This window comes from Sebastes fasciatus, chromosome 21, assembly GCF_043250625.1.
Source record: "Sebastes fasciatus isolate fSebFas1 chromosome 21, fSebFas1.pri, whole genome shotgun sequence".
In the NCBI taxonomy this organism is placed as follows: Eukaryota; Metazoa; Chordata; class Actinopteri; order Perciformes; family Sebastidae; genus Sebastes; species Sebastes fasciatus.
This window is the reverse complement of record NC_133815.1, coordinates 23946332-23967203: the sequence shown is the minus strand read 5'-3', so window position 1 is coordinate 23967203 and position 20872 is coordinate 23946332. Positions and strand designations below refer to the sequence as shown.

The window sequence follows — 20872 nt, the reverse complement described above, 5'->3', positions numbered from 1 at the left end:
ATTGTTAGTACTCACAGCTGTCAAGCTAGCAGCTTGTGGAAGTCTCTGATGATGTGCAATGAGTGCACGGGCAGAGTGCACTCAGGCAGGTAGCCTGTCCAATCATTTCATTTGGCCGAAATGAAATGATTGGATCAGGATGTAATGAGAATTTCAACAAATATAACAAAAAATGACGCTTTTCATATAGAGCAGGTCAAGACCGTACTCTAATATACAAATGAGACTTGTCGAGTTTTATTAAAATAAAATGAATTCCTGTTTTTTTTGCCATAAAGCAATCCAGCAGATGTATGCAGTCTTGAGGGATCCCCATTTAAAACTGAGAAAAAAAAGGTGCAATAGGCTTACAGTCCTTAAGTGTTATATTAAACACTAATGCCATCATGTATGGCAATTTATGAGTGTTACCTGTGAGAATTCAACTCCAGTCCCTGGCTGTATTTATCCCATGTCCTACCTGGTAAACTATGGAGCACCACATGTTGGGGGGAGGGGGGGGGGGGGGGGGGGTGAATTGACATTAAAACAAGAAGAAAAACAAGTGCACAGGGCGTCAGGGGGTGATGTGCGGCGATGAAGAGAGAGGGAGACGGAGCGCTCGGAGGTTGAGGGCTTGCAGGGAGGGTGAAGGGCAGAGAGGGGGGGGCTCAGCATGGCGCTCCAAACTGACACACAGCCACGGGACACGGGCTCCAATTAGAGTCACGGCAACACTAATCAAACCTGATCTACAACCTCTGGCTGCAGGGCGAGCGAACGTGCGTGAGTGTGTTGTATTCACACATGAATCCACAGTCACACTTAGCATATCACATTGAGCTAAATCATGTTGGTTTTTTTTTACTCCAGTATGTGAAAGAATGCAGTTTCTCCTAAAGAAAGGTAGGCTGGGATTAGTTCAGTATCACAATTTCATGAGGTTGAAATCTCCTCGCCTCAATATTCTTGACTGTTGCCTAATGACATACAGTATATCCACCTGGCCGAAATACATATTCCTTTATCTGCCTATCCTACAGTGCTATTCCGCAGGCCTGTCAATCAGAAGTCAGTGAAGTGCTTCTTAGATATCATATCAAGGCCCACGGTGGGTAAAGAAAGTCACACAGAGAATGGGGAGGAAATGTGAGACGGTATCACCTATCTCACACAGGAAATGGGACTGTTTGAAGATTTGCATGGTGGTGTGGTTGCTTCATAAAGGTGCTCCTCCAGCTATCTCAAAGCAACAAAAAAAACCTATGGGGGATAGATTAGGGCCGGTGGCGAGGTAGAGGAAAGCCACTCTCGTTTATCATTCAGTGCGGTTGAAATGTAGCTATCCCTCTTCTTCAGTCAATATGTCCTCCGCTTGTCAGGATTTGAATTAGAACATGCATGTGTGTTTGTTGAGTTTGTATAAACATGTTGTGCCTTATACTGATTTATGGTAGCTCATACGAATAACACTATCAGATCAAAGACATATTCAAAGTAGGGCTGTCAAAGTTAATGAGATAATAACGCGTTAACACAACTTGTGATTTTTAGGTTGTAGCGGGCTCAGTTTTCAAAGTTAGTGTGAAGATACTGGTATCATATTAAACTAGAAAAACTGAGGAATACATTGGTACCAACCATGTCATACTAACTTGTCGCAAAGGAGGCTAAATAATGCTACAAACTGATGCTAAATTTTGGAGAGGAAAAACTGACATGCCCACTTTATGATAATCACATGCAGTTTGGGGCAAGTCAAGTCAGCACACTGACACACTGACAGCTGTTGTTGCCTGTTGGGCTGCAGTTTGCTATGTTATGATTTGAGCATATTTTTTATGCTGAATGCAGTACCTGTGAGGGTTTCTGGATAATATTTGTCATTGTTTTGTGTTGTTAATTGATTTCCAATAATAAATATATACATACATTTGCATAAAGCAGCATATTTGCTCACTCCCATAAGAGTATTAAATACTTGACAAATCTCCCTTTAAAGGGACTGTTTGTAACTTTTTAAGCGTATAAATGTACCGGGTCGGGACACATGCGCGCTCGCGTGTGGCCGGAGCCTCTCCTCCTCTGCCTGCTTGCCTTCACTCAGACAGTGCGCGCGTTCTTGCTGTCTCGCTCCGCCTCTAGACGTGAACGCGCGCTCACTACACACTGCAGAAGAGTTAGTTTAGCTCTGAGAATATCTAGTGAATGTTCAGTGGACGTTTGTGCAGAAATAAATGCTGCAGCTCCTCCAGACCAACAGAGGTTTCCCGTGTCTTGTGAAGACAGAGAGAAACGTTACCGTCTCCGACCGGGTGCCGTTGATAGCGTTTCTCTCTGCGGAGCCCCGGCACCGACCCACTTTTCCTTCCTCCGCATCCGGTGTCTCCCTCCGGAGAGGGAGACACCGGAGGCGGAGGCAGGAAAAACCAGCACGAATTCATGGAGAGACCTTCGTCTGGTCAGCTAACATTACTGCCAAGCAGCTGAAATATAGAGTTATGTTGTGGTTTTAGCTGACGTGTGTCGCCTCACTGTTTTGAGCGATGCTCGTTCAGGTATATTTAGAGCGAGCAAGCGCGAGCCCGACGCTGACTTTCGTTGACTTCACGGCCACAGGTGTCGCTGTTAACAAGCAATTCTGAAAGTTACAAATAGTCCCTTTAATGTACATTTTAAAACAGATAAAAATGTGCGATTCATTAGTGATCAATCACGATTAATCATGGACAACCATGCGATTAATTGTGATTAAATATTTTAAATCAATTCACACTCTAACTCAAAGGCAGACCAATACAATCTGACCACTTGTGATGCAAATTAGTCCCTAGTACATCAGTGTGACTCCTCCCTGACTGTTAGGATACCTCAAAGTTTTTGGACGTGTGCCGGGCCACGATGAGCTGAATCATCCCTCGCTTGTTGCCCTCTACGGACATGGATGTGCGCAGCGTTTCCATGGCGTCCTGGTTGGTCATCCCGTGCAGCGACTCCCCGTTGACAGCAATGAGCTGGTCGTTGACTCGTAGACGGCCATCCTGCAGACCGTCAGAGAAAATCAGAAATATCCCTCATAAAACACTTGAATCCAATTCTTCTGAACACTGTCATCATTAGATTTTGAGCAGGAACAGTATGTCCATTCAGCAGCTGCTCGGGTTTCAGCGATCACATGTAGTCCCTTCTCCCAGAAAATCACAATAAATACCAGGGCAAGATCATAAACTTGTATCCCTATTCACATTCTCTAGAAAACATTTGAATGTGTTAATGATGTTACAAACCACTGCTATTTATGAACACTCTCCATTTAACAGCTCAAGGGGGATAATAAAATATGTAAGAACATCGTTGCCTCAAGGAAATCATTCACAACATGGTAGTCATGCCACTTAAACGGCATTAACATCAAGTGACCACTTCAAAATCACCATGACACGGATTTATAATCCCTGCAGCATAATAGTCCACCACATGTTTATACTTATCTGTACTGTAGGTCCTCGAGTTAAAGCAAAAACAATGAATGAAATCAATCAAATCAATCAGGGTAATGGTCAGAGCGTAAGTGGGTGGGAGTAGTTCCTTGCCTTGCTAGCAGCACCTCCATTGATAATGGATTTCACAAAGATGCCTAAGTCGGCGTGGTTCTCCTTGGACCGGTTACCCTTGACGCTGACTCCCAGGCCTGCTGAGCCTGAGTCATTCAGAGGGATCTCAAAGGTCATGAACTCTTGCGTACCGTCGGGGGTTAACACGATGTCATCATCCTCTGACTGCTGTGGGTATTAAGGAGAGAAAGAGAGAATGGTTAAGGATATGTGTCAAGGCTGTGGCACTGCTGATGTGCTAATAAAGTTTTTAAAAAAAAGTGAAAAACAAAAAACAAAATCTGATGGGTGAATTCACAGTTTTTGCAGCAGCTACACCTGTGGAAATAAGACAACAATGAACTAATCCTGCTGATTGCATGTATTTAAATGAGATTATATGCAAACATTTAGTCCAAAATCCTATGCAAATGAGCCTCATTGTAAAAACAGTCCGATAAACAGTCCACATGTCGAAGTGTCCTTGAGCAAGACACTTAACCCCAAATTGCCATCAGTGTATGAATGTGTGTGTGACCGGCTGAAAGCTGACATGTTTTTGAGTGGCCGGAAGACTAAAAAGGCGCCATATTAAATGCAAGTCCATTTACCATTTGTGTCATGAAAAATAAATGAATAAAGCTGTTAGCTACTGAAAGCTACTATATAATTATTATAATTAATATACTATACTATTTATATAATTAATATACAATTTATATTTATAATCAATATACTATTAATACTACTATTTAAATAATAAATGAAGTTACGCTGCTGTGCCTCGTGCGTAAATGCTCACAGCGTCTCTCTTAATGGTGATACTCTCTTATCGTTTCTGCTGCCGTTTGATCGCTGCAGGTATTTCATTTTTTTTAAAATTAAAAAATGTCTCAAAAAAATATAATAAAATATTTTCCTTCATTAATGATGTATTATTTCACCCACAGGCATATGTGTCCTCTGCGGCACGGAGGCGTATATGGGCACCATGATAGGAGAGAAGTGAAATGAGCCCGGTCTATATCGCCCGAGCCTGGCCCGGATCGCCTCAGTGTGTCGGGGCCCGTTGGGTCCTGATGGGCTTCTGGCTCAGACTGACTCTCACCCCTCACAAAAGACACATTGGCCTCAAGCACATTTATACTTTGCCACATGGATAATTGCAATTGCAAAAAAAAAAGAGCAAATTGCACTCAGCCGCAAAACGTTATGGGCGTGTTTGCGCTGTAATATCATTAGTGAAATATCGTTTGTGTATCGGACCTTGAGACGGGGCAGATAGCGGTTGCGAATGATGTGCAATTCATGGTCTTATCAGCGGCTGCAGTGCATTCTTTGTGAATTCGCACCTGAGTCTTTTGGGCTGATGACTCAACTTACCAACCAAGGTTGGGAAACTATTGCTGTGCACAACTAAGGTCACTGTTGCATCCAGATCTCAGGTTGCAGTATCTAACTTTGACTTTGGTGAAAAGACAGAAAAACTAAGACAATTTAAAAAAAAGAGAACAGAGACTAGCGGGACAAAAATTGAAAGAACAGGGACAGTGAATGACAAGAAAATGGAAAGCAGGCGGGAGACAAGATAAAGAGGGGAAAGATGGGGGGGCCAGGAGAAGAAAGCCAATGGATGGCAAGCATGACACATATCTCAGGGCTGTCATCGTCAATTGGCCGTACTGTCTAGCCGAGCGCTGCTAATTCCTTTCCACCGCCATGAGCTCGGTGTAGGAACAGCGGGGACGGCGGAGAACTTTGAAAGCGCCAGGTAGCAATTTGGCGCTCAAACAACGATGGCTTCCTTTGAACAACACCCCCTTTGAAGGATAATTTGTGACACGTTAAGAACCCGACCCTTCTTGGGCCTTTTATTGTAAGGCTGGTACTGCGGATCTTCATGCATGGTACACAGAAAAAATGGTTCATTCCAGTCCCCAGAGAGGTGTGAGAGAGTACTGTTGAGTGTCTAACACCCAGCACAATCAATTCAGCTGGAAAATAGTCCATCACACACCTACTCCAGTCTCTTTTCTGACATTTTCAACTGGTGTCTAACAAAGAGCATCTGTAAAAAAAAAAGGAATAGCATTTGTGTATTTTACCTCTCGCTTGCAGCCAAACAGAAGGGGAAAAGAGGTGTGAGAGAAAGCTAATGGCGTAAAATGCCAGGAGGCATCAAAGAACTGGCACTTTCTTTCTTATGTTGACTACGGGAAAACCTGGTAAAGATTTTAGAATGTTTTAGAATCATTTCCGTTCAGTGGTTCAAAGATTTTTTGAGCTACGGCCAACACACTGTAGCTGAGTAAATGTGCTGAAACCAAAAGCTCTGATCTCAGCCCACAGTTGTTCTTTCCTCACAGTTTGACAGAAAATGAGACACTGCTTCTATCTCTGTCTACTTCCAAGAGGATTCTTCCATTCAGACGCGCGAGCCTCTGCTACAGGCCACTGAGCTGCTCCACTCAAGTTCCCGGGAGTGCCTTGCTCAAGGACATGAGAGTGTTTCCTGTTCCCCTTTTCTCCCCACACACGTTTTTTTATCCAACACATAAGAGCTGACGACCGTCCGATCACGAGCCCGCTCCACGGGAAGCTCGAGAGCAGCGCTGTACTAATGTGATTGGGCCAGATTGTACAGTACGTGCGCAGTTATTGCCATGGCAGCCAAATCCACATGAACAATACTGGCGGTGAGAGCAATCAACCCCAGAAACCCACCGCAAGACCTCTTTAAATAGACTCACATCGACACACACACACACACACACACGCAGCCAGATGGATGGCAGCCAGGTGTGTGCCCTTCACAGCTGCTCGGATACGGAGTGAAGCGGAGGAAAGACGGGGAAAGATAGAGCAGGAGGTGGCTTTTTTTTTTTCCGGGAGGCTGAGGAGTTATTAGGATGCAGCGGTGCGTTCAGGTGGAGGCTCTTTTCAACACCCTCTGACTGAGCCCCTATTCTCCAGACGGCCCTTCTATCTGCCCCCTTTTCTTTCTCTCTGATTTCTCCTCCTGTTTTCAAAAGTGGCAGTACACCTGTCAGTACAACTTGCCAAATGGTGCTTTTGTCCGTGACTGGACCCCCACAGTAAATTCAGACCGCTGGAATCCATTTAATCACGCTGCGTTTCAACACTTCCGGTTCGTTTGCAGAAATCACCGGCTCTTGTTGGGAAATGACCCTTTGCTTTCTCTCAAACGGCTGAATAAAGCGGATAGGGGACAGAAAAACCCCATCCAGTGCAGGTGTAAATATAATACATCAACAATGTTTCACTTCACACTTTGTTGTTTGGAGCTTGGAAAGACATTGTGTGAGAACTGTCAACACAGAAAGCTTTGACGGCGGTTAAATTGAAGCAACCTTAGCTCGTGGAATGTGATCAGTTGGTTTCCAATGCGGGCCCCTTAGCAACGCGGCGCAAACATACAATTTCCACTCTGAAAAGAACGCTCGTGGATGAATGGCCTTGTGCGTCATTGGCAGGGTCAGTCTTTATCTTTAACCAAGATGTTTTATCATAATAAAATAAATAAATAGTGGCTATGAGTTATGTCCCCGGAGAGGCTTTTAGCCCAGCAGTTGAACACAGTAATACATTGGATGAAAAAATTACTTTGGATGGCCCCTGTCTGAGCCTCTGTGTGTGTGTGTGTGTGTGTGTGTGTGTGTGTGTGTGTGTGTGTGTGCGCGCGCGCGCTCTCTCTTCCAAAATGATGACAGAATAACCACCCACTCAGAGCCGTGTTCCGGGAATAGCGGGCCGAGGCAGAGAATGAGAGAGCAGTGTAACATTTTCATCAGACAGGAACAAGCGCCGCTAGCCAAGAATGAGTTTGTCAGGCTGCTTGACAGGCCTCGTTGCACCGATTCAGCTCAGGCGGAGCTGGATTCAACCACCTCTGAACAGGAGAAGAAAGAAAAGTCGCCTCATTGTTCCGAGCTCAGCCCCGTTTATGCACCTGGGACGGAGAGAACAAAAGCGCTGGCGATAAGATGAACTGATGTAAAAACAGTGAAACGGTTGCATGCTTAAATCAAAAAGCACAATGGAAAGGTTGAATTTAAAATATGTCTGTGTTATCAGCCAAAAATCCCAATTGTTAACTTCAACATCTGGGGGTTCAACATGTTTTTTTTTTTTTTTCAAATCAAATTATTTTCTCAGCTGCGGTCACTTGGCAGGAAACCTTCTGCTAACACGGAGTGACAAACCCAAATTGTCTCCTAAACAGCAAGGAGAAAAACTCTCTCCGGAGACAGCTGCACTCACTAATGATGGCTGAATGTCTCCAACACCTCCACCCCTGCCTGCTGCTAACGCCAGGGACAAACTACACATGACTGTGAGACACTCGGCCTTGCACATTTTAACAACAAACTTTTGAGATTACAATGTGTCCTGTCAGGATTCACAACTCAAACTACAGAATCACATTCAGATGTGTTCGTTCTGACAGTAAAACTCAAACAAATATGATGTAATGTGGTCTGAACTTCTGTGAGGAAGCAGGGAAGTCGACTTCCTTAAGCTGTGTTCACACTACGAGCGACACAGCAACAGGTTACAAGTCATGTTCAATGGAAGACGGTGACATGAAGCTACAGATTGACGCCTGACACTGCAAATAAAGTTGGAGTCAACTTGTTTTCAGCGCTCCAATGAAGTGGTGAAGTGTAAGTCAATCATATGTTTTTGTTCTGTTCCTAGTGCTATTTAACGACATAACTACGTCAACGAGCGTTTCAGCAACGCTTCAACAGCGGATTGGTGACGATGTAGCTGGCCACGCTGGCCTTTTCGTTGCTTTAGTCGCTCGTCATGTGAATGCTGACATATCTGCTGTTAAGTAGGGGGGAGTTACCTTAAATGTAAAACGTTACAGTTGTAACAGGCACATTTTCTCTTGCTATGTAAATGCCATCATGACCTCATCACGGCATGTGACCAGTGCAGTACTAAACATCCCTGAGAAATATCAACAGGATCCGGCCACTCTGCAGGGAATGGCAGTGGGTAAAAAAAGTACAAATTAACATCCAGAGGTATTTTTCGGATATAAAATTGTGTTTGAAATGATCCACATGGTTGCCTGCATTGATCTGTTCTTCGTCAGTTAGCATAGTTTTCACGTCATGCATGCTAGTTCTGGTCTGTAAGGAATGCTAAAGCATGGGCGCGACCGGTGGTTAGTGCCCGGGGATGTGCTAGAAAAAGCATCAGAGAAAGTCATCAGACAGGGTCTCTCTGTACGCACGGGCTGCCCTAAAAAGCATGCACCGTATTGGCCAATACTCAGATGTCTTTCAATTTTAATCTTAATAAAATTAGGGTTGTAGTATTTTTACAACGTCCATCAATAAAATGTGTTAACTATGTAGGTGTAATCAATGGACTTGCCAACAAGGAAGGACACAAATGCACCAATTGGTTTTATTAGTGTAATTTTGTTTCATACATTTTCTGATCACATCTGTGGTATGAAATCGACGTAAAAACAGTTGACTGAAATCTTTTTGATGATTTACCATGAAAAGTATTTGTTTAATGCTGTTTTTTAGCCATGTTACAACCGTACAGTAGTTCACGCTGTTACAACTAAGACTCAGACAGCATCCACTTTCAGTTTAATTCCTTACAACTTTTTGTTCTCTATTGAAAAACTTTAAGTGGTTTATGATAGCAGACATGTGTAGGCTGAAACGTTTACATATCTAGGTCAGAATAAAAAAATGAAGAGTGAAAAGTGAAAACTGTTACAATTAGAGTAACTCTCCCATACATGTTTGTGTCTACCTGTTCACGCACTTGTGAAGGTAAGTATATGCTGCTTGTCTACATGTATGCACTGCTAAAACTCTGTTTATAGGTGTACTTAATGCAACAAAGCTGCCAAATGTCTGTGAAACTTTGCCGATTTTAGACTCTTTTTAGGGTTGCTCAAGCACACCTACATTTAATCTCAGCACCCCAAAAAAATAATTATCAAACCCTCTGAGACCTGCGGGATTGCCGGCGATCCTAGCCGACATTACTGTCTTTAAGATGCTGTCGCGGGAAGGGAAGATATCGGTATCATATGAAACTAGAAAACCTAAGGAATTCATGTCATATTAACACGTTAACTTGTCGGGAAGGAGCTTTGAATTTAGGCAAAATTTTGTGGAAGGAAAACTGGCATGGCAATTTTCCTTTTCCTTTTAAAAAAAAAAGGAGTGCCTTGACGTCTGATCTCAAGACATTAAGACATTTCCACCACAACTTGATGCAGAAAAGGCAGAAATTGGTGCATAAAAATTCACCAGAATGCAGGAAATTAAATGTTTGCCATTCAACATTTCCTGGGTGAGGATCCCCCATGCAGACCCCTGGCTTGATGTGTCCCCCCCAATGTTGAAATGAAACCTATGCTTTTGACTGGACATGTCTTTGTCATCCTAGAATCGCTCCTGTCGTCAACCAGCCTGTTATTCGCAAATACGAGTCTCTACAGTCTTAACATTGTCGTCATGGTCAAACCACATTATAATATTGTATGTCGTTCCCTTTTTGAAAATGTAGTGTGTAGTTGTCTAAAGATACCATTGGTGGCAGCAAAAATGGTATGTTGCCTGGTGTATAAAAGGTGCAGTGCTGTAGGCTACTCAGGTACCAATCATCAAAGTCAAACTTAATGCTTAACCAATTTTAAGTAGAGTGGTTGTAATATAATTATTACCATTATCTGAACAACTCAAGTGACCGGCCAGCTCATCACAAAAGAAGCCCATTGTCATTTTCTTTTTGCTCTCTCTGACAGAGCCGTGCAGTCACAGTCCATTATACAATTAAGTCCTTTATTAATTAACACTGCGATGGGTATAGCACCCATTCATCACAGCCTATTGTCCTGGCAGGGGAGGAGGAGGGCAATCGAGGCAGCATTTGAGCAGAGACACAAGCAGGTGAACAGAGTAAAGTGTTGCTCATCTGTCTTGCAAAAGAGCCCCGCCTGCTTAATAGGGCCTTTTTTGTTTTGTTTCTACCTCGCTTAACTTGTCACGTGCTAATAAGAAAGGTGTGCTGGATGTGCGTGAGCGTGTGTCAGAAGAAAACAGGAGAAGCAGGAGTGAGATGCAGGGGAGAGAGAGAGAGAGCCAGAGAGTGCAAATGAATCACAATTACATCTATTCACACATAACTCAGAGTTCTCCGCACATCACTGCCTAAAACAATTAACACCGCTGGAAACTTCTCTCCACACTTGGCCCAATTTGGCGACATAAAGGTCATTGGAAATGAATTTAAAAGGGCTAAAAGAAATCAGCCATGGGTGTAATTGCAAAAGTGGGTGCACGCGTGATAAGTATTGTAACACAAATTTCTGTTGGCGGTGTTTCTCCTCGCAACATTTTCTGACAAAGGGGACGAATATTAAATACCCCTAAGCCTAAAAACAAATTTAATTCAGGTACAATGAGGGGCTGTTCTGTTACACAACACTAAAGGGCATGACGTGCATGGCTGGCAGTGGCAGGGTTTAAGTGTTTGTGAACTAACATTACATGGTCTTCACTGGGCAATCCAACACATTTGGACTCAGCGCTGACAAACTGGGACTGTTCCCCTTTGGGGATTTTCTAATGAGTAGGCTCATTTGGCTCATTAGCAGAACAAAGTCTGTTTCTATGAGGGCATCTGAGGCCAGATCTATGTACATCACTGCAAATGCATTATCAATGAAGAGTAGATCTCTCTGTGAGCAACCAAAATCAGACTAATACTCAGGTTTGGCTTGACACTAGATGTTTCTGTGGGCGATTTAGGAAGCGATTACATCTAATCAGAAATTCACTTTTTATTTTCTATGTTCTTTTTAAGTGTACTTGGCAACTGGGGATGTTTGCAAAGGCGTTTCGGCGGAACCACGGTATAGACGCACATCACGAAGCAGATGCCTCTCATTTCAAGCTAATGGCGGATAAAAAGCGCTTTGCTATGTCCAACTGCACATACACACTTCAAGGCATTATGTGTTCTGGAAACAGACGCTGAATCCCCTCCGGGAGAGTGACTGTGTCGCCATAAGTGGCCTTTAACTACCTTGTTTATCGGCATAGCACAATGCTGCGGTGCACCCTCCCGTTCTCTGCACTGACAGCAAGCATAATTATGGGAACAGCTGCTGAAAAGTGCTAAACGAAAACAGGTGGCGCCGACGAGACACGCTCAGAAATCGTTAACCAGGCTGGCATTGTCTTCAACCGCGCTTGGCAGCATTAACTTTAATTACGACGGAGCATGTTTCTGAACTCTGCACTTTTGATCAGAGAACCTTTCTATAGGAGCCAGGGTAATAATGCAGGAAGGATTCATCGGCGTTCTTGAGCGAGACGGTGACAGTGATAAACAAGAAGAGGGGAGAGGAAAAAAGGTGAGAAAAAGTGTCCCTGGGAGTGAGAGCAAAGTATGGATTTGATGAAGCTTTCAGTGGACAATTTGGATAAAGTGTCCCTACAAGACGATGCTTTTTCGGAAATGGGGAAGAGCTTTTTGGTGCCATGGTAACACATTGGAGCCCTTACCTACTGGATCACCATGGCCTGTCATTTCAGAGACATTTTAAGCCATAAAGTGGAAGAGAAAGTGACCTCTAAGATGCATCCGCTGCTGCCAAACTGTTCTGAAGAGCTCCGTAAATTCATAGATGCTCTCGCTGATTGCAGGTTGCAAAACCACAGCTCTACACTACCCCCCTTCCAAAGGCCTTTAGAGCAATTCCTGTAATTTGACTTCACCTGAGTTCCAGCTGTATTTTTAGAAAAGATTTACAGAGTACAGGTCAGCTATTTCTAGACATTTGTAATAGCAGAGCAATTTGCTGATTGCACTCAATTATATTCTAGCAGCTGGTCTGTTTTAAAGTCATATCATATAGAGTACGCCTGGGAATCCATTATCGAAGATGTGTGAATATCTGCAAAAGGGTTACAGCACCTTAAATTATCAGCCCTACCAGTAAGATGTGACTCATCTCCTCGAGTTGTTTGCCAAGTTTTTGCTGAGGTAAAAATGTCTGCTGTTATATAAATAAACTCCTTAAAAAGACAGATAAGAAAGAGTCTGTCTTCAGCATCTTTATTAGGAAAAAGTTGCAACACATTACATCATCCTTTACTGTGAAAGAGCATTACGCTAAAGGACATCTAATTATATTAATACCAAAGATGTCATTTTTTGGCATGGCTGTAGATGCTGCAGAGCTCGAGATAGCGCTGTTTATCAGCACTTCAGAGGAAGAATAATAAAAAGGTTTATCATCATCTGAACGCTGCGCTCTTAAAGCATTCCCAAGGTTAATGATTCGGCTTTGTGTTTGTAAGTGAAAGGAGTGAAAGGAGATGTGAGACAAGACACGGATGAATGTTAAAAGGATAATCTCAATGTTCTGAACACATTATTTCTATCTAGTATCTTACATTAGTTATATATTGTTCATACAAAGCAAATTGATCTTAGATCAGCAGTGTATTTTGTACAACTTTTTTTGTTTATTGCTGCAAACGCACCAAATCACCAAGACAAATTCGTTGTTGGCAATAAAACTGTTTTCTAATGCTGTTGTTCTACAGTTGTATGCCTCCACTAACCGGTCAAGTCCCAGGTTACATCCATGTCTGTCCAAAAAGTCATCACTTCATCATTTCATCCTTTTAGACATGTGTGTGAAATTGTCAGAATTAGCATACAAATTCTTGACTTATGGCCAAAAACGTGTTTTGTGAGGTCACAGTGTACTTTGACAACCAAAATCAAATCAGTTCATCCTTGAAGTGGACGTTTGTGCCAAATTTGAAGAAATTCACTCAAGCCATTTCTGAGATATCGCTTTTTTACAACAATGGGAAGGATGTAAGGTCACAGTGACCTTGACCTTTGACCACCAAATTCTAATCAGGTCATCCTAGAATCCAAGTGGACGTTTGTGCCAAATTTGAAGAAATTCACTCAAGCCATTCCTGAGGTAGCACGAGAATGGGAAGGATGTGAGGTCACAGTGACCTTGACCTTTGACCACTAAAACCTAATCAGTTCATTGTTGAGTCCAAGTGGATGTTTGCGCCAAATTTGAAAGAATTTGCTCAAGGCGTTTCTGAGATATTGATTTTGCAAGAACGGGGTGAATGTAAGGTCACAGTGATCTTGACCTTTGACTACCCAAATCTAATCTGTTGATCTTTGAGTCCGAGTGGAAGTTTGTGCCGAATTAAAAGAAATCTCTAAAGGAATCCTGAGTTATTGCGTTCACGAAAATGGTATGGATGGACGGACGCACAGACAACCTGAAAACATAATCCCTCCGGCCATGACTGTCGCCGGTGCAGAGGCATACATAAAACAGCTTATAGATGCATCCATTGCCAGATATTCTTGATAGCATCACATATTGGAGCCTTTGTTCCCGGCGGAGATGTTGTTTTTCCATTCACAACGTTTTAACTAAACCGTCCTAGACTGGAGGAATGACAAAGTTAAATCCCATGTTGAGGAGTAAATGAAAGGAGAACGAGGAGGGGGTGAACTTGGCTCTAACTCAACAGATCTGTGTATCATTTAGTTGCCTCCAAAGACAGAGGGTTGTGTTTTGTTTGCCTTGTATCAATTCATTTCCCCCTCTACCGACTCGGTAAATGGATCTCGGCAGCGAGGAAATCAATACAGCTTCATAAGTCTGCTCTTGTCTTCCAACTTTAATACAGGGGGAGTCGTGAATGGAAACCTCACTGTACGGCGGGCGCCACAACAAAAGCCGGCTGTGTAACTCTGTTAGAGCAATGCTTAAGAAAGAGGAAGAGAGATAGCATCTGCCGTGAATAATTGCGCAAAGCAATGCAAACGCTGACGATGATTGCCTCGACTTGGAAGAGAAAAACAATGGGGAGCTTGTTTGGATCCATTTCAGGGAAGCAGTGCTTTTATTTCTACTGTATATAATGATTTCAGAGACTTATATAAATAGCAGCTAAAGCAACTGTACTACAAATGGAGTCCTCCTGAATACCTCAATTACAGTCCAGTGGTAAAAAAAAACATGGCAGGGAGGATTTTAAACCAGGCCACCAGGGTTGGCACTTATGAAACAGGCCATTAGTCTGCTATAATTGTGAGCAATACTGTCACGCATTTGTCTACTGCGTTTCCCCGGCATTCGCACGAGCCATAAATCCGGCGGTCACATCAATCAGAGGCCGGAATTAATTGTGCAATTAAGATTCTCATTGCTTGGCAGATATAGCTACTAATGGATCAGTGACAAGTGTGATATGATCGTAAAGAGGGGATTTTAATGTACTGTTTAATTGCTCTTATGTGGTCCACGGTGTTAAAACAGCAGCTTCACAAGCCCATTTGTTCTCCACGGTCCATAGTCCTATTGGAAGTTAAAAAAAACTGCTCATCTAGGGTCACGGAATGATGTAAGGGCAAGCCTGACAACGTTATTATGGCTCTTGAGCATATGTGACTAATCGAGCCCATATTGTGTTTTACATTAGCATTTGTGCTGTTGGTTAAAACATGTTTAGGCGATGAGTGAGTGTATGCATAGACAAGGAGTTGAGATCACTGCAGTCATGCTGACATAGCAGGCTAATTCACTTACACTGTAGCGAGGGGTTCGGAATGAATTCAAATGATTTGTCACCGACAGGCCTGCACCATACTTCCTACAACTCATCGTTTATGTAATAAACTGGTAGTCGCAGATCACATTCCTCTGCCTTTGTTTTGCTCTAAATGACACCAGCACAGGTGTAGTGATGTGGAGTTCTGTCACTAGCGTAGGCAGGCAGGGTGTGGATGGACATCTTTAAGAGGAGGCAGGAACGGTTCCTCGCTTTTTCTCGACTGTTGCCGTTGCTTGTTGCGCGGTGAAGCGTGACATTTGACTTGGTTATTACAGGGGGAGAAAAAAAAAAGCCGAGCCGTAAAAACAATCTCCCACTCCACAAAGCTGGCCGATGTGGACTGAAGGCTCAGCGTCGCTCGCAGCTATAAGCACAAACAGTGCTGCACGCTGGGAGATAAATGCCAACAATAAATAACATCCACCGGCTACGCGTGTGAAGTGTGTGGTGTATATGTGAGTGTTTAAATGTGCTTAAAAGTAGCCTTGCCTTGCCTCCATGTGGGAATTGCAGTGGTGTGTGTGTGTGTGTGTGTGTGTGCGTCTGGGGTTTGTTTTGTAATATAGCTTTACTGTTGAGGCTTGCTGTGGTCAGTGTGATTGCATCTGAGGTGATGAATAATGTGAAGGGAGAGGGGAGAACATGGTGGTTGGTGTCAGGCTAAGCTGGGGACACATCAAAGAACAAAAGGGGATGAAGGCCAGCAGTTGTGTCGCCTCATGTCGCCTTCGTCTTGTCCAAAAAGTTGCACTCGAACGCACCGCAAAGACTAGAGCCGACAGCCGACTACCACGTACGTTCTGTGCTTGTGTGAGATGTAATAACTCTCCCTACCAGCAGGTCGTGGTAGTCTGTGTTCGTCATTCAAAAAGGGTTGTTGTGAAAATATCCATGTATTGGAATGATCAGATGAGATGACTTTACTCGTTGGCTTGCTTTCCTCACGTCCGTTTCTCTTCCCGTGCACTGATTCGTTTAAGCTGAACCGCCAATCAGAGTGATTTCTCTCACCGGCGGGCGCCGCCACCGATTCAACATGCTGAAACGGGTGAAAAACCTCCGACATGGGAAGACTAAAGCCGACGGTTCGGGACACACCGAAAAAACTAGGCCGACAGGCGCTCACCGACGGCCCCAATCTGTCTGACGGCCGACCGTTGGCTTGATGCGTAAGGGCCTTTAAGTGAGAGCTGAGGCAGGATCAAACACCATTTGCTTTGATTATTCCCCCCACCGAACTCCAATCCATCCATATTTCCACTGATAATTACTTTCAGCGTAGACAAATTCCCCTTTTCTTTCAACCCTTGTCTCATTTCCCCATTCCTTAGTCTCTTTATGTCAGATGAAATCTTTCACCTTTAATAAGAATCATTAGAAAGGTGTGAAGACAAGCACTCTGAGATTATTCATAAAGGTATCTGAAGATCACAAAGCACTGAGTCACTCATATTCATACATATTCACCAAGGTATGTCTGACACAAGTCTTTCTACCTCCTCATAACAGCCCCCCTCTTATGATACAAGTGATGAATTAACCTCCAAACCCGTAGGGGGCGGCAATCCTTTCCACTTTCTCTCCCTTTAGTCTGTTAAAATCCTGCCTAATGATCACTGATTCAAACTCCCCGAGCTGTCAAGTGAAGGAATAACATAAAGCATAAAGTGACTTTGTTCACGCTGCCATTGATCAGCGCCTCTTACAGTGTCTTCGGGAGTTGGGGCTGAGCTTTTAGAGAGAACTCTGTCTGAATGTCTCTGAATGTCATCTCTCCCCCCGTCCTATTTCAATGAATGTTATAACCTGAAGGTCAAAAGGGTTCGTCCTGTAGAACCAAACTTGTACAACACGACGGAACCAAAGATGAGGAATATTCTAAATGACTGTATTATCATGCATGGTAAAGGTTTAAGAGGGAAGAAAGAGGTATGAAAGGGCAGGCTTATTAGTGATGAGTCCAGTGTTTGGTAAAGGTTAAAGCTGCCCTACTTCTCTGATACAACATACTGTATCTGTCTGAAAATGTCTATTGATATCCTCGGAGTAGAAGGAGGAGAGGGAGCCAGACAGACACCAGCCCACTCTGCTCTATTGCCATTTAACCTTTTCTCTTCGCAGCCAGTACATATTTATTGAAAGCTATCGAGAGCTACTGCTATTGCTACTGAAAGCGTGTCAAAATACACCCCGACCGTGGTAATTAAAGACGATACGCAAACATGCTGGGAGGGTAAATTAATTCCTCTGGGGGCGCGTGCAGCAGCGCGCCTGGCATACAATGAAACATCTAAACAAAAGGAGACGTGGAGGGATTTTCGGCGCTGACATTAAACATCAGCAGGCAAATGTCAACTAGACAAAAAAAAAAAAATGGCTTCTTTTCTGTTTTCATCTATACGGCTGGATCTCCTGCCACAGTGTGTGTGTGTGTGTGTGTGTGTGTGTGTGTGTGTGTGTGTGTGTGTGTGTCTGTGTGTGTGTGTGTAAGACTATACGTTGACAGATGCCTGCAGTTCTCTGGCCTGTCACTCACGCTACAATTTAAAACATCATCGCGTTGTCATTGAGGGAATTACATGAATGACAGCACATAAGCGATTGTCTGTACATGTGTGTTTATGTGTGCATTGGAGTGTGTAGTATATATGCACGCACACACACACACACACGCACCAATCCACAGTGTGTGTGACAGAGGAGGCAATTACCAACCATGCTTTTCCTCCATGCTTTATTTGCAATAACTGTCACTGGCAGAGCCTTGGCCTGCTTATCTGATTTTTTATGAACATACTTGTAGGGATTATTGAGATTTGTGAAAGCATTGCCGGGAAATGTGAAAGTGTGCGAGAGGACGAGAAAAAAAAAAAACGGCACAGTAAGGGGAGAGAGTGGCAAAATGCTAATCTGCCGTGGAAAGTGATGAAATATTAAGTAGCAGTCTCTCACAGTATGTAGGAGTTGGTCAAAAGAGAGAAAAAAGACAGAAACAGAGTGAGATTATTAGACAGTGTTTCTGTGATGGGGCTTTTCTCTGATCGCGTCATGAAGCCTCCTGAGGAGCTAAGAGAGCTCTCACGCCACTCATGAGTCGACAGCCATGCAGCGCATTTTTTAACCCTTCTTGTGTAGCATCATTCAACTGCTGTTGCAGCTGCTGACAAGAGGTAACAATCATTTTGGTGAATCCCTCCAGTTAGTGGTTAAAGAGCCTGTTGAGTAACCTGAAGGTCAGAGGTCAGCAGCAGCCAATAAGCTCATGTATACACTAGGGCTGTCAATTGATTAAAATATTCAATCATGATTAATAGCGTGATTGTCCATAGCTGATCGCGATTAATCGCCCTTTTTTTTTTGTTCAAAATGTACCTTAAAGGGAGATTTTATGTTACAACACAAAACAATGACAAATATTGTCCAATATATGCAGCCCAACAGGCAACAACAGCTGTCAGTGTGCTGACTTCACTATGACTTGCCCCAAATCTGCATGTGATTATCATAAAGTGGGCATGTCTGTAAAGGGGAGTCTCGTGGGTACCCATAGAACCCATTTTCATTCACATATCTGGAGATCAGAGGTCAAGGGACCCCTTTAAAAATGGCCATGCCAGTTTTTCCTCACCAAACTTTAGTGTAAGTTTGGAGGCTCCTTGGTTCGTGTTTCAAGAAGGGTCTGGTGGGTTGCCGACATCGCCGCAGACACCTGGCGCCTTTTACGTGGGCCGAACCCCGATCTGGCGGCACGGGGAGGGGAGAGAGGGCGCAGACAGCCCTTCGTCCACAGTGCGGCGAGGTCTGGGCAGGGAGCGCTATAAAGCTGCGGCCGCCAGCCACCTTGGCCCTGAGCCTTTCCAAGCCGACCTAGAGCCGGTCGCGGCGCACCGCTTCCTATGCGGGACTCACCAGCCTGCCGTGTGTCGCTCACACCCTCCAGCTGGCTGTTAACGAGGGTTTTTTGGCACAGAGAAGTACTCGTATTGGTACTCGGTATCGGCGAGTACCCAAATATAAGTACTTGTACTTGTACTCGGTCTGAAAAAAAGTGGTATCGATGCATCTCTAGAAATTAGTGACATCAAAACGAATTTGCGTTAATGCGTCATTATCACGTTAGCTTTGACCTAGCCCTATTTTTTTAACACTCCTCATAGCATCATTCAGCTACTGTTGGTGAATCCCTCCAGTTAGCGGTTAAAGAGCCTGTTGAGTAACCTGAAGGTCAGAGGTCTGATGCTAGCAGCAGCCAATAAGATCATGTACAGCCACACTAAGTTGCCTCCACAGTTTTCATTTTTATTCATTCATCGTTTTTCATTTCAAGAAGCAAGCTTCTGAAATGTAAATCTTGTGACTCCCTTTAATACAAGTAGGAATGAAATATGAGCCCATTTGCCACTTTATGAATGTTCAAATGAAAGAAGCTGCAGAGCGATTAAAGCGGAGCTAAGCCCGGGGGGTGGTGCTTTTCTAACTGGAGAAAACAGCACATTAGCAGAGCAAAATGTGTCTCAGAGGGCCATCACTCTACAGGTTGAACAGCTCCTATGGCGGGGTTAACAGCCCGGGTGCCCGGCTGAGTATTATGGGTAGGAGTGAGGTTGGCATCGGGGGCCCCCGGACTGCCAAGGTGCTGTGACGCCCGAGCCTGCTGTCAGAGCGACTGAGCGCAGGCTGGACGAGGGCAGTAGCCTCGCCATCTGTTGCACGACAGCCAAAGTCACCCTGTATGTAGGCTGTGTGTCTGAGCGCGAGACTCTGTTTGTGTGTGTGTGTGTATGTCAGTGTCCCTGTTCATGTGTGTGTGTGTGTGTGTGTGTGTGTGTGTCTGAATATGTCCAAAGCTATTTGTGTCTGCTCATACACATCACTTGAGGGTGTCTATGTATGTGTGTGTGTGTACTATGTGTGTGTGTCTGCACATGCTCAAAGCTGTGATTGTGCCTGCTCATGCACATGACCTGCCCTTGTTTGAATGTGTTTAACCATAAGTCTGTGTGTGTTTCTTCTAGTGCACATCTGCACAAAAAGTGTGTGTGTGTGTGTGTGTGTGTGTGTGTGTGTGTGTGTGTGTGTGCCATAGCTGTGTTTTTTTGTACACAGTCCATGTAGTTAACTATGTGTGTGTGTGAGTGTGTATGGGGTTTACCCTAAAACTTAGGGAACAATGTGTGTTCAAGTCATTCTATTTAAGCCAGCGTTGCAGCTTTGAAATTATCCCTTGTAATTCATAATCATATTGATTTTTAGGAGGCATAATTCCTTCAGGGTGGAGTAGCTATCAACTGTTTTTAACGAACACGTCGCTGGTAGAATTACACAACGGACATGAGAATGTAAAGATTGCAGTCCAGAGAGCACAATGGAAAGACAGACAAGCAGAGAAGTTAATGGGTTGAAGGAGCAGTTAAAGGCACATCAGTGCAGCCACCATGACAAATCCATATCCCAGCTGTAACCCATTTAGTGCTCTTTACCATCTTCCTAGAGCGAGTTCACTGAGTTCAGCTGCTGGACCAAATTGACTATGGGGAGTTAATTCCCTGTAAACAATAATTATTGTAATATACACCAAAAACAATTACCATCTAAATCAGTCTCCCATTCTTATGTTGTTGTTGT

The 20872-nt window shown here is 43.8% G+C and overlaps 1 protein-coding gene across 3 annotated transcripts in view; it reads right to left on the bottom strand.

Annotated features, from left to right (window-relative positions):
* LOC141759297 (partitioning defective 3 homolog) overlaps positions 1-20872 on the bottom strand; it is a 432434-nt gene that overhangs the window by 194399 nt on the left and 217163 nt on the right. For all 3 annotated transcript variants that reach the window (XM_074621247.1, XM_074621248.1, XM_074621249.1), the window contains 2 exons: positions 3573-3761; positions 2850-3020 (listed from right to left, as the gene is read on the bottom strand). In XM_074621247.1, coding sequence (XP_074477348.1) covers positions 2850-3020; positions 3573-3761 — 360 coding nt within the window. The remainder of the gene's footprint in view (positions 1-2849; positions 3021-3572; positions 3762-20872) is intronic.